The sequence below is a fragment of the Maylandia zebra genome, linkage group LG11, assembly GCF_041146795.1.
Source record: "Maylandia zebra isolate NMK-2024a linkage group LG11, Mzebra_GT3a, whole genome shotgun sequence".
NCBI classification, from domain to species: Eukaryota; Metazoa; Chordata; class Actinopteri; order Cichliformes; family Cichlidae; genus Maylandia; species Maylandia zebra.
The window spans coordinates 19,772,409-19,788,864 of NC_135177.1; the positions used below are offsets into that span (position 1 = coordinate 19,772,409).

Here is a 16,456-nt window from a genome sequence, read left to right on the forward strand (position 1 = left end):
TGTTGTGAGAGTCATGTTGATGAAAAGAGTAAGATACCGCTAGTGATCCTTAGAGCCTGTCTGCATTTTTGACATCCTACAATATGATAAATGACTTTGAAAAAGGGCTCCTTGAGTCCACCTATTCTCTTTTGTTTTCTATTTTTTTTTTTTACTCTAATAATTCACTGTAGTATAGTTTGTTTGTATTCTTTTTCTTTGTTTTGTTTGTTAATCCACGCTAGCGAACATGGGCTCATCAGATTGCTGGGTTATCTTAAACAGCCGCTAGGTGGCGACAAATGCAAATGATAATCTGTTTTTACAAAAATCCCCTATAAAATATTGTCACTGGTCAAATAGGACTGAATAAATTATAATGCAGAGCAGTAGATACATCAATGCAGTGTAATTAAGATACTTGTAAAATAGGTTATTTCTTTATTTTATATATATATATAGTCCCTACATAAATCCAGTTGACAATTTACCAGTACAAGCAAATATAGAAGAGACATTATTATTATTATTATTATTATTATTATTATTATTATTATTATTATTATTATTATTATTATGATAAGCTGGATTGTAAGCGTACAGGAAGAAAGGCCATATATGCCATATATGTTTCGGCCTCTCCTACCGTGCAGAGGGCGGAGCCTTTTGTCCAAAACAAAGAGTGCAGGAAACCAGGCTGAGCTACTACAGAGGAACTGACTCCTGTAGAAGTCTGACCACTGGGGAGTTTCTCTTGCAGGTCACCAATAAAGCGAAGACTCCGTGGAAGCGGTAGGTGGAAAATTAGCCAGATTTAAAAAAAAAAAACTAGCATATTTCGTCTTATCTACAGTGACTGCTGTACCGATGGACTTTCGGTTTCCATAATAACCGGTGCTTTGATTGTTGTCGTGCAGCCTGGAGGTTTTAAATGTAAAGAGCTGTATGGTGTCTACTATGTTTTTGCTTGAAATGAGTACAGTGGCTGAAGTAGGAAGTTTATTTGTGTTTAGTCCTAAGGAGGAGCTCACATGGGTGAGGTCTTCTGTAGCTGTGTAGTAAACGCCTCCCCTCTCTTCTCTCGCTTTCAAAGCTTTATCCAGCCGAAAGATGTTTGCTCTGGCTACCAGAAACTTTGTGGAGGAGGTGGAAGATAACGGGTCCCTGATCCCAGTGACCAGCCTGAATGACACCATTGCTCTCCTGACGGTGGTGGTGAAGCGCAGGCGTTTCTGGTGCTGGCAAAAGTCCAAATATCTTCCCACTGATTTTAATCTCAATGATATACTAACAGGAGACACACCCATAAAGCCAGGTAAACCTCAAAAGCAGCACGAAAATGGCCGCATGTGTCACAGTTTACTCTCCCGAGATCACAGAAATTTGATTTTTTTTTTAATATATTTATTTACCTTTTGCAGTTGTGGTTGAGACAGACTTCATCAAATACAGTGGGACATTTAGTGACAACATTCAGGGAACTGTGGATGCAAATTTTTCCAAATACAGTATTAAACTTCAGGGTGAAGACTCATCCAAACTCCAGTCATCTTTTGGAAGCTTGAAGAAAGAGGAGATTGATATGCAGAAGTTGCTGCAAGACTCAAAAGACAAGTTGGTTCACAATCTGTACCTGGTGTCACATGTAAAGTTGTTTCAAACACTCTAAACATCACCTGCCGATCAGCATGTTAAAGATCGCATTGGTGATCTTTGTCCAGCTGTAAAGTTTCACACAAAACACGATGCCCAGTTGAATATTAACGCAAGAAAAGATGATGTAGGATAAGTCACAATAAAATTTTGTTTCCAAGAATGTTCCTGGTGAAACTCACCACATTTTTCTTGTGTTAGGGTTCTGGACATGTCCCACTGTCTAATCCAGCAGACAAAGGAGAAGCAAAGACGGGTATTTGGGATTGTAAAGGATCGTATTGTAACCACTCAACCCTGTTCAGTCATAGAGGAGGTGCAGCAGGGAGGACAGTGTGGGGGAAATCTGAGCACCTGTGGCCCCAAGATGACTAAGGTACAATATCAAACCTCGTATCAGACCTAATAGTTGCTGGTATTTAGGGTTCGGTCAGTTTTTAAAGTTGCTAATACATTCCTATATTAAGTCAATAAGCTAAGTTCACAATACAAAATTCATAGGTCCTGTTGCCAGGTGAGCAATACATGTGCTGCTTTTACCCGGATGAGTTTCAGATCTGCGTGTGCCAGCTTTGCGTGTACATTTTGAAAGCAGAAGAGAATAAGAAGAAGTGGAATAAATCTTGCCCACTATGCATGAAACAGTTGCATTGTGGTTCCTCTTCAGAATTCGGGTCCTTCATTTATCCTCGGTTTTTCCTCTTCATTTCCAGAAATCAAAACTGGGAATTTATTGTTTATGTTCTAGCTACATACAGTACTGTGCCAAGGTCTCCAGACAGACTTGACATTCAAGGCTCTTCCTTGGATGTTGGCTGCCTTTTTTTCTGTTTTCTGCCAGGATGATCCTACACTGCTTCAATAACGTTGATGTCCGGGCTCTGAGGAGGCCAGTCCTTTTTGTCCTCCACTGGTCCAGTTTCCTTAGATTTTTTTTAAGGACACGGCACACCATACTGAGATGTGCCAAGCCTTCCACTAATAGCTCTTGGGTATCACCCTGTGTATGTCAAATTGTGTTATCTTTGATATATTTCCTACATTTAACCAAAGAAATGGGAACAGATTATGTGCTTTAACAGGCTGTTAGTAACAAAGTTATTAAAGGCTTTTTTTTTAATTAAAGATGGATTCAGTTGTAAATGTTAAGTGGCTTAAAAAAAATAAAGTAAATAAATAAATAAAATTCCTCTGAAGGGTCAGGTATAAGGATTGGAATGAAAATGAGTGAAAAAGCAGCCAGTGTCCAAAGAAAAACTATCAAAAGACATTCAGAAAGCCTGGAGAACTGTTGCCTAAGACCACTTTAAAAAAAAAATCACAAAAAAAGTGTGACTCCTTGGACCTAAAACTCAAGACCTTTGCAAAGTACTGTAGTTAAAACTATATCTTATATTAAATTCCACTATAACCTTAAAGAAAATATTGAATCTTTTAATAATTCTTTAAAGTAGATTAATATTTGTGACACTCACTGAGGAATTTTGTTGCCATTTGTTCTGATTCGGTGTTCCTGTTTCTTCAGTTTTTATTGAAGGAGAACGCAAGCTTGGGCAATGACAGTGACATTACCATGGAGATTCCTACCAACACTCCAATAGCCTATAGCCTTATAGAACTAAAGATCAAACACGATGGACAATATGGTGAGAAGTCATTCATTGTATTTGTAGAGTAACTGTCTTACTTCATGTTAATTTAACAAGAACTGATAAACTCAAAGTTATATTTAGTAATTGCAGGATCAGCATCATTAGTTCTAGGCTATTGTTGGAAATATCCATGTTCTGTCTCCTTGAACTATCACGTGCATTTTCCACAGAGCTGTGTGTATTGTCAGGCACCAATGGAGGCTTTGATAAAGTTGATGGTACTGCTAGAATGAAAGACCAGCCGTCTATTTCAGGAGCTCCTGCACATTCATCTGACAATAGCTGCCTTCAACAAGGTAAATCACTGTTTTCGCCTCAGATTTCTTACCTTTTCCAGCAAAAAAACACACGATTGCATGCAGAGAAATGTCCTGCACACCAGAGCTGTAGAGCACATCAGGTTAGTATTTGTTTCTAAGGTTTTGTCACCACAGTGGAAAGTTTCCATGCATTATTACACTATAACTGAGCAACCGAGATCAAATGTTAGACTGAAAATGAGAGCATGTGATTGGCTAGTCTGTATGACCAGTTCTTATATATTGCATTCTGCTCTTTCCTCTGTGGATAGCTTCTCTCCCTGCTTTTCATTCTTTCCCATAACGCCAGAGTTATGGATATATCTGACAGCTCTGTGTTTTTTTTACAGTGTTCCTTATGTTCTAAAAAGGATGCTCCTACAAATACTTATAAAACTAACTGTGTCCACTCTTTGCAACAGAGCCTTGAATTTTTTTTTGGCCTTAGATTCTTTGAAAAGGGCTCTATAAAAATACAGGTTATTATTATTTTTAATATTATTTTTATTAGTAGTAGTATTAGTATTAAAAGTCTACCGTTGGGATTTAATATAGAGGTGCAGTGTTAGTTTTACAGCTGAAAGGTGTGAACGCGGATATTTTGGTGGCTAGCCTTGTTGCCTATTCATATTTATAGGAGTTTCATCTTGATAGCACAAAATTTAAGGAGAAACATACAATTATACTTCACAAGGATTTGTGGCATACAGTTTAGCTCTAAATTTAATGCTGTAAAAAGCATGTCTTACTTTGGTTTGAGGATTTTTGATAGTTGGAGCGTTCATTTATTGGGAACGAGGGGGAAATGTTATGAGAACTGGGTTTCAAGTTTTTGTCACATTTCTACATAAAGCTCGGTACATAATTAAAAAATCTCTGCATGTTTTTTCTCAGCAGTGCGCACACAGTTATTTTCATATAGTTTCCTTTTGATTAATGCCAGAATCTTAAAATATGTAATATATATTACCTTTACTTGTAGCTTCATGGCCACAGTAATATTTTCATTAACACAAGTATGAATCAGGATATGACTATAAAGGGTTTTGTGTTCCTCTACACATTGACATCACTCACTCCGTCATACTCCTTCATTGGGTGTGCTCGTTTTTCAGCCACTAATTTGCGCTGCTCTAGGCATGTAGTTATTGAAATGAACCAACTACATATTTGTATATAAATCAGCACATTATTAGTAAACTATCCACTTTCATGGGTGTACTTTTGTTAATGCAGATTCTTTGGTTCTTTGGCAAAAAATGGCATTTGCTTATTCTGTGTTGCGCTCCAGCAGCACCACACCTCTGCTGTATTCAAGTCAAAGGGTCTCAAAGATAAGAGACCTTGCTGCATCTTATCAGAAGGGTGTTAAACGTATTTGTAAACACAGTTTTGACCTATATTAAAAGGGTACAATACAGTACAGTTTACTCTTTAGTTTGCTATGGAAGTTATGTACTGACTGTATGATTTTATTGGGTGGAATTTTGAATCAGGACTTAACCTGCTTGGAATAAGCCAAGATAATAGTTTTGCATTCACTGGCCACAGCATGCATGCGTGTATTGACTTTTTTTTTAAAATAGCATGTATATACACATGCAGTGTTTTATTAGCTTCTACATATTGTTGTGGTTTACATCATCATAATCTCAGTTAACCTTTTTAACGTGCTCCGGGAGAATGTTTTATCTTTGACAGTGAATGACAAACTGTCCTTATTTTTCTGTCTTCAGAACTAGACCAACTGAGCGATCATTTCCAGCTGCTTTCAGCTCTTCCGGCATCCACCAGGTCCGCTCTGCTACAGCAGATTACAAAACTTTTGCAGGACCAGATCACCATTAGTGCACTTCAGGATGTGGTAAGAGGAACGAAGAGGTCTGGGCACTGGCACTGCACATTCACTAAAAGAAAATGGACATAATGAAATTCAGTTCCGTTCCGTTTAAAGTCTGACCTGTCTCCTTCTCTGTCTCAGCTAGAGCAGATGTGCGTGGATAAGGGATCTGCCTCAGTTGACTTTAAAACAACAGCGTCTCAAAAACAGAATTTCCAGGCAATTCTGGATCTTTTAGAGCAGTCTAGTCAAGAGGAACCAACTGAAAAAAGCCGATCCACATCGCTTCACACAGCCCTTCACCTCTTAATCAGTGCATTGGATGGTGAGAAAATTTGTACTCTACAGTCATTACTTGTGGATTTCTTTTCATATACTAGAGACCTAGTATACCCACTTCATGCACACTGCAAGTTCTAAAAACTTAATGCAGGTTCCTTCATCATGCGTCTGTTTTGTCTTTCAGAGATGACAAATGATTGTCTTGCTGCCTTGGAAATGTGCTGCAGCCCTGCAGTGTTGGGGATATTGGAGCTACTGGTTAGTAAATCCTCTTTTTTATAAAATGGCACAACATGTTAAGCAGGTGTTTCTTTGTAAATTAAACATTGCACATTAAGTCAGCTGCCCCTTATGAATCTCTCAACACCTGTTCCAGGTGCAGTGTGCATCAAAAAATGGAGAGTTGCCTCTGAGCGCCGAAGCGTCGTCTGTACTGACAGAGGCCATCTATGGAAAGATCGAACATCTGTTTGCCTCCTGTAATGTGTCCCTGCGGAGAAATGGGGACATGGTGAAGGCAGAAATAAACAAGCAGCCAGGAAATCCTCTGGTCCTGTGTATCGTGATTCGAAGTCTTGCCTCATTAGCTCAGGGTGTTTGAACTGAAACCTGCTTTACAGCCACCAGAAACAAGTGTCACAGTGGAATTAGGTAAATGGAAACATGTAAATAATTCTTTTTGTTATTTTAATAGAATATTTTAAGGGGTGCTACATGACCAAGAAGTCATTCTAAAAATACTGAATACTTGATCTGGACTCATATGTGATTACTCAATGTGTTTAAAAAAAAAATAATAATAATAATGAATTAATAGTCAGACTTGATTTTTATGTGAATAAATATGCAAAATTGTATCTATTTTTTGTAACTTTGGCAGTTTCCTTCAAATAAAAAATGATTTTGAGCTGTTGTCTGATTGTATAAAAAAAATTATGAACCATATTATAAAATTATCATGGGTGTGGTGCTTAGCACAATCCTTTCCCAGCAGAGGTTTCGGGTCTGTATCCCGGTTGAAGCCTCCCTGTGCAGAACATATTCCTTGGAATGTGAGATTATATAGTCGTTACAACTTAATTCACATCTAAGTGCGCAAAAAGAAGCGATAACCTAAATATGGTCATCTCAGGCACACAGCTTGCAGCAATATCCCTATAGACAAATCTATTATGCTCCTGGTTCTGATTATGTTGGGCATTCTCATGGGAAAAAAAAAACATGCTTTGTCTCTCAAACTACCATCATGTTTTATTATTAACATCTTATTAACAGTATATAATTATGTCATCATCACTAAGATTGTATTCAAATCAATTGTTCTGAGCAATAACTGTTTCTCAAACATGGACTGATCACATTCTTTGACAATATTATAGCAGTAACATTTCAGGTTATTTTTACTCTCAGATCAATTATTAATTCTCCAATGAGCTCCATCTTCAGGATCTTTGACGCTCATAACACAAACCTCATTCTGCACCACCCTGGCTTGTGTACATTTAAACTTTGTGTCATTTGCTACTACATACACTTTTGATTTTTAATATGCCTGAATGTAGCATGTTTGTCGGCAAGTTTGCTTAAAGAAACACACCTAAAACACAGCGGATCATTAGAAAACACCAGTTATTTATTTGACATCTGAAAATACATCTTATGTGAAATCTTGTAAAATATAATTTTATAAGTAAATATGAATTTTATTTAAAACTGTTAAATTTTAGTACATATCACATCAAAAGGGATGTTTCACTGAGGTGCAGTACCCTGTTTGAGAGTCCTGTGGAAAGTCTTTCTTTGAAAACACAAACACAGCAACAAATACTCAGAAACATTTACATGATCCAAACGTCTGACACAGAGTCAGCGTATTTAATGTAATATCTTTCGTGCTTGAGTTAAAGAGCCATAGGTAAACACTACAGGATTAGTTTTCTTCCTGTACAACTTCATACAGTGACTGGCAAATCGTTTTCCATTCATTAAGTTTGGCTGAGGAGTTAAATCTTTGCCTCCAGGAGGAAAAAAGGTCTCATATATATGACACTATTCTACACGAATGACAAGTCTGTAATGACAGAATGAGATGAGAAACTGGACGCATAAGCACTGTAAACTGTAACACTGAGGTATTATTCTTTTCAATGAGCGAGCCCTCATTTTTATGTAGAATAAATACAACTTAACTGATCTTACATACAGATGTAACATTAAAAACTGGGTTTGCTTTCAAAAGCATCTGACACGAGTGCCAGTACTCTTCCAATCCATGTGAGTAAAAAATATCATTTAAAAAATACTTGCCAATAAATAAGTACACTTCCTATGTGTTGTGAATTGCATAGTGTGCTAGAAAGGAATCTGGCAATTCAGGTTAAGGTGACTCTGATGCAACTTTGTGTGAGACCAAATTCACACAGGCTTGACGTCCAACACTTACTTTGTGTGCAGCACAGTGTTGAATCCCCTTTTATCCTAAGCCTGGCACCTCCAACAGCAGCTTCTCTCCAGTGGGGGGTAAAATATCAGTAGACCCAGCTGACTGGAACCCACTGTGGCTCTATGATTAATTGCTCCACTGCTTCCTGGAGCTTGTCAAAGGCTTTGTCCAGATTGTCATTAACAATAGTCAGGTCAAAGTAGTGGCTGTATGCCCGGCGGATCCTGGCGCTCTCGTCTACAGTCTTCTTCAAATCATTCTCCTGTTACAGAAAATGGATTAAGCCCATTTATAGAAGGGAAGCCACAGCCATTACAGTGACAACCACTGTAAAATCCCACCATCGTATTTAAGAATGTTTCATCGGCTTAAAACTTACCGTGAGTAGTTTGGTCGTAAGTCCAGCATCTACCACAGCTTTGTGCATAGCTCTTAGTGTGTCCAGCTCAGGAGCAGCAATAAATACCACAAACGGCATAAACTCAGCAGTCTTCAACACTTTCAGGGCCTGGGCATAAAATGTGATGTCACTACCAAAGCTTTTAGGAAAAGCAGATCCAGATATTGAGTGCGTGCATCTTTGACCGACCTGAGGGTTAACATCTAGGATACAGGTACGGCCGGCAGCCACCACTTCATGGATAGAGTCGATCTTGGTTCCATAAAGGTTGCCATCGTACTCGCCGTGCTCCAGATAGCGGCTCTCTTTGATGTCCTTCTCCATCTCTTCCCGTGTAACGAAACAGTAGTTTTGCCCATCTTTCTCCTCTTCTCTGGGACGGCGTGATGTAACTGAATGTAGAAGGTAAGAAAAGGCATTTCATGCAGCCTGACGGGTCTAAAGTCTGAACATTTCGGTGGTCTCAGGTCTATGTCTCACACATGCACGCACTCACATGGGACAGTGGTTCCATATCTCAGGGGATTCACGACAATAAGCCTGTTCTTTAGGCTCCGCCTCCCAACTCCCTGAGCTCCAATCAGAACCAGCGTTTTCCTTTGGAACGGGGGCATCCTGGCTACCTCTTCATAGGTCTGCAGCTCGTAACGATCAAACTCTGTTGAAGGCGATACAGAGTCAGTACTGTGTCACCATTTTAAAAAATGTAAATATTTAAGCGCGAAAACCCTAAAACTGCAGGTAATACACACCTGCATTCTTGGTAGTGAGGTACATCATTTTTTTCTTTTTTTTCTTTCCAGTCAGAGTCCCACAGAGCATCCCTGAGTCAAATGCACAAAGTATTAGTGCTCCGCATTTTGGTGCTGAAATCTAACCTTCATTAAATCTATACAAGAGCAGCTGGTACGGTTGGAAAGAGTCATACTAACCTGTACCTGACATGTCCCAGTCTCTCCTCACAAAGGCTTTTCTCTTCTCCTCCAAGACCTGACTAGGGATGAGGCCAGTGGCTCCACCAACAACTTTCCGTGCCTATACAGGGGTTAGAGTAGTTGAGAGATGCTTCAGACTCTTAATTTAAATATATAGAAAGAAAAAAACTATTTGATGGTTATTAATCTTTTAGAAAGCTGTAGATTCTTATAAACTGACTCAGAACTCGCACCAAGCAGCACTTTCGCCATTGGGGAGCAGCAATGGCTTTAGAGTTCTGCAGTGAGTCTTTGATGTAACCTATTTAAGTGGCCAACGTTGTTGCCAACATTCATGGTTGTGTGTAGTGTATTATGTATTAACTACTTTGCGATCCTTGTGTTTTACATATTGTGGCAGCCATAAATTTCCAGTAATATGAGCACACTCACCTGCCACCAATTGGGGTCTTCCTTGTTGACTACATGAATCACATCTCCTCTGGAGAAGGCCAGACCCGCCTCTTTACAAGGGATCAGGTTATCTGTGGCTGGGTTGTAGTTGAAGTGTGACTTCACATAAACCTGCAATTTAACAGAGGTGAGGTGTAAATCTGTACTGTGACATTACAACACTTAATTAAGCTGCAAAAAAACTACATATGTCTCATGACTCTTGATTTTGAAATACAATATGAAAGTAAACCTTCTTCTTTCCCAGTCAGAAGTCAAAAGCCTGAGTGAGTTGGACCACATACAACTCTTAAGTGTGAACAGGAAGAAACATTTTCACTCTTACTAACAGTAGATAATTTATCGTCCTCAGTACAAAGTACCAATAGCCTTATGATGTAATTTTACCTAAGGCTTCTCAGTGTCAGCTGCTATGTGTGCTCCATTGAATAAAGTGGTGCATGTCCTACTTGGTGTGTGGAGTGTTATTAATAGATTCCCATGGGCTCAGTTTTCAAGAACCTGGTATTCAGAGATCACTCAGCTCTCAATCAATATATATTATTCATTAGAGCACAATTTCAGAATATATTATTGCAAATCAAATCAAATACCAACAGCAAATATTAAGGTGCATTTATATGACTGAATGTAACTTGATATTATATGAAAAACTCTAAAACTAAGAAAAATGTCATTAAAAGCAATTCATCTTGCATCCAACTTATTAATTAAACATCCATCCACCCATTTTCATCCGCTCATCCAGGGCTGGTCGTGAGGACTGAAAAACTAAACTAAGATTATCAATCACCTCCAGGTGAATTCAGAAAATGAAACCTCCTTTTCTGTACCTGTGGAGGTGCTGGTGTGTCTTTGTAGCTTGGCAGGACCTTGAGTGTAATACTCCCGTTGCAGTCCCTCAGCAGCTCCTGGAGCACATGTGGGTCGCTGCCGACCTCTCGACCATTCACCTCTCGGATTATGTCCCCTGTGTGCAGCATGCCTTGCCTGTCAATTGAGCTTCCGTGCAGGATCCGGGCTATCACCATCTCTCCTCGCACCACGCGGAATGTCACCCCCTGAAAGAGAGTAAGAGTCAATAAAGTACTGTACATCCGCACTTCATAAATCATAGAGGAGGCCAGTTTCATGCGTTGGTCAGGTTCCTCTAAAAGATGATGATTAACTATGTAAGGCTGAGTCACTGCATCCTAACAGATAGTCAGTGAAAGGGCATGTGTAAAACTCTTTGCAACTTAACAGGAGTGTTTACCAATGCCTTGCTAACTCACCAGTGGTTCCCCAGCTTTCTTCTGGATGCCAATCATCCTGACAGCATCAGCTGGCATCAGTGAACTGGTCATCATGGAATTACTGTTAACTGCAGTCTGCGATGTTTCATAGCACTTTGCAGCCACTTTGTCATGAGCTTCTATCAAACACTAAGACAGAAGAAGAAGAGAAAAATACACACAGAAAGAAATGACTTAACAATATGTTTCTTGGAAAAATGAAAAAACACTCCAACATGCATTACATGAATTACTATGAACAAATGAAGACAAACTGCACTGCCAATAGACTAACTGAAAAATATCCCCAAGCAGTTACAGACAGTGAAGACAAACAACATTAGATTTACTCAAACAGTGCGTAGGAATCCTCTCAATACTCTCCGAAACAAATTAGTTGATAGTAAGAAAGCGAGACCAGTTAGGTGAAGCTTGCAGACAGGTAAATCAGAAGAAATGAGGTAGGGGTTGGAGAAGCAGCTCTGGCTTCCATTTCCACTCCAGTAAAAAGCCCCACCCCGCCACTGAATAAGACTTAAGGTACCTTGAAGTGTGGCTCCTGCAGGATTTTGACAAGCTCAGCAGCGGCAGCATCCTTATCTGTGAGATTGTTAAGGGCATCCAAGATCTCAGTGACAAGCTGAACATTATCATCCCGCACGGCTTGTAACGCAACTTCCTCCAGACGCTCATGTGCCTAAACACAGACATGTCCACCAAAAGAGTGTACACAGCAAGTCAATGTTTGTATCAAGCATGAGGTAAATTTGGTTAGCCTTACAAACTGTGATTTTATAGCATAATAACATTCCCAAAGCTGCAATTACCACTTGATGTTTTTTCTATATTTCTGCCAAGCAGCCAGATTACACTTTAGATCCACTCAGTGGACCTGTTTGTTCCACTGAGTGGATTTATAAAGTTTGAAAACTGTGGCGTGAAGGTTGTGATTTTAGGAATTTGGACTATATTTTGCACATGTGGAAGCATGGGGGCTTGCAAGTTGTTAAGAATGGACTATGCCATTATGTTCCTCAGCCAGAGTTCTGAATGACTTCTTAATACCATCTTACTAACAAAAACACTTCCATAATTGTCATAATTCCATAATTTAATCCATAATTGCACTGGCTACAACAGCAGGCATTCATAAAAACCCACTTGCTGATATTTTTATTGAATTTTAATATATCCAAACATTTTAAACAACTCAATAACAAAAAATATATATATATCACAGTGAATTACTTTACCACCTACACCAAGAACAAGCGGGCTTTGTTTCTGTTAAACTATCACTGTGATATGCAGAAGAATGAAGGAAAATTAAGAGCAGAATATAAAGTAACAAGGGATTCAAATCCATTTAATATGATTGATGGGCCATCTGTGTAAAATAGTGTATTTTGTTTTTTTAAAGCTACAAACTCTTGTTACAAAATAAGGACAAGAGTTTCTCTTTGTGGACGGTTTTCTATAAAAAGCTGTCTATTTATAGTTATGGTAGTTAAACCTGATGACCTCAATCTGCACTGGAGATATTTTTTTCAGAATGTTATGTAAGCCATTTGTTCTTCATGCTGTAAGCCTCTTTATTTGTGTGTCAAATTGATTGATCTAATTTTAAGAGGTTTTCTGTTTTTACTTAAGCTTCAACATGAACTTAAATTTGTGGTGATTAAATAAAAATAAAAATACAAAAAAGCTGTGCTATACAGCCCTGCAGAGAGTAGACCTTTGTGTTTTACTCTTCCGATGACAGGAAGGGTATTAGATTGCAGTAGCTAGATTTCTGGTAACTAACTTAAATGTGGACACAAGAAAAAGACACACAACAAGTAATCAGTTCATGTGATTACAACTCTTGCACATAAAGCATGAATTCCCCATTTCTCCCGTCTCCACACATGAGAAAACACCAGCTACAATTCACTTCCTCTGTCCTACACAGACTTCTAATCTACTTCACTTATAGCTAACAGAAAAATCGACCTGATGAAATTATGGTGAGATGTATCTGTGCATGTGTTTGTAGGAAGTGGAGAACAAGCAAACAGATGTGGTTTCAGCGAGTGCACAACATACCTTAGCAAGGGAACGGACGATGGGGCTCTCCATGATCCCTCTGAGGAAGATGAGGTCAATATCTTTGGCTCCTGTGCCTGATGGCATGTCTCTCAGGTTCTCCAGCACCTGTTGCATGGCTGTAGAAGAACAGATAAACTTAAATGATTTAGCTAACCATTTGCCAACTGCTCTCTTTACTTCTTTTAAGCTCTAAAATGAACTGCTATGTAAAAACAGAGGCAGAAATACTAGTGAAAAACCAACCTCGTGACCAGCAGTAATAAATATAATTAAAATTCAGAGCCAGTGGAAAACTATTTCAGTATACTACGAATGGACAAGGCAAGAACAACAAGTGGGGAGCGAATCAATGGGCCAATTCAAAGAACATTGCTCATTTCCATTGCAACAGCAACAAGGACGCACGGTCACCAAGGAATTGTTTCACTAATAGCTTTGTCTCGTAGTGACTAGTGACACAGGTCAAATTATTATTATTATTTTACTTCTAGCAACAAAATTAATGCAACATCTTGCTTGTCACCAAGAAAGACGTAGCAATAAAAACACTTGTCATTTTTTTCTCTTTTGTTTATATGAGGAGTACAACACTGAATTAAAATGTAATCTGAACAGATGAGCCTGAAACGTTTTTATCAAGAGAACCATGTATTAAACATAGTTTTTTCTACATTTTTGTCCATAAAAAAGAACAAATGGAATTGTTGACAGGCGGCCAAAGGCACCCCCACAACTATCTCTGAGAAGTGGGCACAGTACCATTCAAATGGTAATTGAATGGCAAATATGGTAAACAACACTGCTGCAATTCCTGTGCAAAAGGCTAGTCGGGGACTTTGTCTCTTACAGCTTACCTGAGCCAGACTTTGCGTTGGCCACAGTCATGTTTATTATTCCACAGCTCAGGATGGTGAAACTCCCTAAACACGGTCAAAAGCCACCCAATTGCTGTTTACAGAAACCAGAGCAACTGGAGAGCTGCAGGATGTAGGAAACCCACTCGAGTCAGTACAGTATCACACTAAACAAGCCTTTTTCAATGATTAGAATCAAGCCTGCATTTACTGCTGTATGAGTGATAAACAGATGCAGAACGGAGAGCAATTAGAAAAGAAAGCATTTGTTGGTCTTTGTGTTTTATGCATGTTAGCACAAAGGGCACTCATGAATTAAGCAGATGACAAAGAGGGTGATTGAATGACAAAGGATGAGTCTTCCATCCTTCTGGCTAAAGGTTGTGCCAGCCACACACAGAGAGGGCCCTGGGGATTTTCTGTGCAAACACGGTCTCCAAACAGAGTGAGGAAAAAAAAACTCTCGAACTCCCTCAATACACAGTAAGACAGTCGACTCAGGAAGCCTTGTTTGACTACAGATTGTGAACTGTATAAACATAAATGAAACACTGTATTCTAGCTATGCACTATCAACAAAAGCAGCAAAACAACCATGCTGACCTAAAACAAATACCAAAAAAACATGGCAACAACTCACCTAGTTACTGATTTCAGATCATCAGTGCAGCAGGCCAACACCGAGCCCCACGTTTTCTAAAAAACACTCATCTGGTACCTCTGGACTAATGAGAGAATGGAGGGAGAATAATCAGAAATTGAGCAAGACCGTTTTAACACCATTATAACTATCAATAAAAGCAAATCATGATAAATACGCAACTCCCTACCCTTAGGGTCCCTTTATTGTCCACACTTCTCCTGCCCATTCAATGTTATTGTAATGCAGTCATTGTGATTGGCCAAGATGATCACATGACCACTGTCTATTTAAAGAGGAATTTTATTTTAAAGCTTAAAGGAGTCAAATTATGGACCTACATTTTATCCGATTTAAAGTAATCAAAAAATAAATCATGTAGTAAAACAGTTATAATTTGTATGGGACGCGTGATTTTGGTATATTATATTTACATTAGTTAAATATTCTGTTTTACTTCTCAATTACATTTTTCAGTTGTTTCGTTTGCATTATACACAATATATTCTACGTAGGGCAGACAGCATTTCGTTGGTCCGTATCCTTAGCATTTGAATAAGGTAAATGTTTAAACATTACTTCAAGGAAAATAAAACCTATGCACATCACAGCTGTTCTCATAAGAGTGTTCTCTCTTCTTTCTTTAAACTCCTGCAGCACTTCTTAGAAGAAGCTGAAATTGTCACCAAACCTCAGGCAGGACGAGTGACTTATAAATGTGTTCTCTGCAGTGGTTAAATTAACTGATGTCAAGCTACACACGCACTGGGCACGTGTAACCACTTCAACGTCAGGTAGCTTAGCTGAAATGGTAAGTAGAAGCCGTGAATACTAATTTTGGCGTTAATTACAACGACCAGTTGCTGGTTGAAATAAACTAAACCGTAGGTCTCTACTCTCAGGGCGTCTTGTCATTAACACCAGAGCTCGTGCCGTGTCCGTTTGGATCTCATATGCGGGCGAATTAGCAGCGCTAACTAGCAACTACGAGTGGCGTGCGCTCTAAGTTTTATTTTTGGCCGACAAATAATACTAATAATACATAATAACAGACATGCCAGCAAAATTTAAACAGGCTAGCTTCGGTAGTTAACGCTCAGTTAGTATCGGCCCTTGCAGCAGAGAAGTAAAATCAGCTAAAGTTAGCTTTGTAGTAGCTAATAGTAATATGTGGCTCATAGTAGCTACTTAACATTAGCCAGTGGCACAGTGAAATCCGAGAAACTACTAGGTCCCGTACCGTTACATAGCCTCACATAAACAAATGAATGAATGAAATATACTTTACCCAGTTAAATCAGTTTCCAGTCAAGCTTTCATTCTTTTCTTTATTCCGGAGTTTTATAATTCGCCGATCATTCGCGCACGAATAAGTTGTTACTGCGTTTTCAGAGTGCGTGCCTGCATGCGCCCCTGCTCTCAGTTCCCAGTCCACTCACGCACTGCTAATGTCATCCAGTGCCGTTCAAGTTATATCTAGTGCAGCGAAAACCCGCAGTCTTCTCATATAACTTTCTGTTACACTAAAATAAATAACGGTAGAAATATTAAGTAGAGTAAATGTTTATGTATGAAAGTAAGCTGTAGCAAAGTTGTTGCCCTCTTCAGATTTTTATGACCCCGTTAATGTACTTTTTGTTTTTTTTTTGACTAAATGTATTTTA

At 38.9% G+C, this 16,456-nt stretch overlaps 2 protein-coding genes across 5 annotated transcripts; one reads left to right on the forward strand and one right to left on the reverse strand.

Annotated features, from left to right (window-relative positions):
- The first annotated feature begins 639 nt into the window (after nt 1–639).
- gsdmeb (gasdermin Eb) lies at nt 640–6,612 on the forward strand. The gene is made up of 10 exons (XM_004541470.4): nt 640–771; nt 1,073–1,294; nt 1,401–1,593; nt 1,834–2,008; nt 3,158–3,278; nt 3,455–3,580; nt 5,320–5,447; nt 5,565–5,748; nt 5,890–5,963; nt 6,082–6,612. The coding sequence occupies exons 2-10, from the start codon at nt 1,090–1,092 to the stop codon at nt 6,304–6,306; spliced, it is 1,431 nt and encodes a 476-aa protein (XP_004541527.2). The 5' UTR covers nt 640–771; nt 1,073–1,089; the 3' UTR covers nt 6,307–6,612.
- Nucleotides 6,613–7,317: 705 nt separating this feature from the next.
- pals2a (protein associated with LIN7 2, MAGUK p55 family member a) lies at nt 7,318–16,309 on the reverse strand. 4 transcript variants are annotated; one of them, XM_023154498.3, is made up of 14 exons: nt 16,081–16,309; nt 14,793–14,877; nt 14,153–14,276; nt 13,296–13,414; nt 11,755–11,907; nt 11,211–11,360; nt 10,770–10,997; nt 9,916–10,047; nt 9,481–9,583; nt 9,301–9,372; nt 9,045–9,206; nt 8,738–8,940; nt 8,528–8,656; nt 7,318–8,410 (listed from the first exon to the last, which is right to left on the reverse strand). In XM_023154498.3, the coding sequence occupies exons 3-14, from the start codon at nt 14,181–14,183 to the stop codon at nt 8,234–8,236; spliced, it is 1,659 nt and encodes a 552-aa protein (XP_023010266.2). In that variant the 5' UTR covers nt 14,184–14,276; nt 14,793–14,877; nt 16,081–16,309; the 3' UTR covers nt 7,318–8,233. The 4 variants fall into 4 exon arrangements, with proteins under 4 accessions (XP_023010266.2, XP_076746071.1, XP_004541525.2 ...); XM_076889956.1 differs by lacking the exon at nt 16,081–16,309 and adding an exon at nt 14,983–15,006; XM_004541468.5 differs by lacking the exon at nt 14,153–14,276.
- Between the last annotated feature and the right edge of the window lie 147 nt (nt 16,310–16,456).

Coding starts and splice junctions, on each gene's coding strand:
- gsdmeb (XM_004541470.4), top strand. CDS start 1,090: ATGTTTGCTCTGGCTACCAGAAACTTTGTGGAGGAGGTGGAAGATAAC. Junction 3,279..3,454: donor CAAACACGATGGACAATATG/GTGAGAAGTCAT, acceptor CATTTTCCACAG/AGCTGTGTGTATTGTCAGGC. Junction 5,448..5,564: donor TTAGTGCACTTCAGGATGTG/GTAAGAGGAACG, acceptor TCTCTGTCTCAG/CTAGAGCAGATGTGCGTGGA.
- pals2a (XM_023154498.3), bottom strand. CDS start 14,183: ATGACTGTGGCCAACGCAAAGTCTGGCTCAG. Junction 11,361..11,754: donor TGCAGGAGCCACACTTCAAG/GTACCTTAAGTC, acceptor CTTCTGTCTTAG/TGTTTGATAGAAGCTCATGA. Junction 8,941..9,044: donor ATATGGAACCACTGTCCCAT/GTGAGTGCGTGC, acceptor TTCTACATTCAG/TTACATCACGCCGTCCCAGA.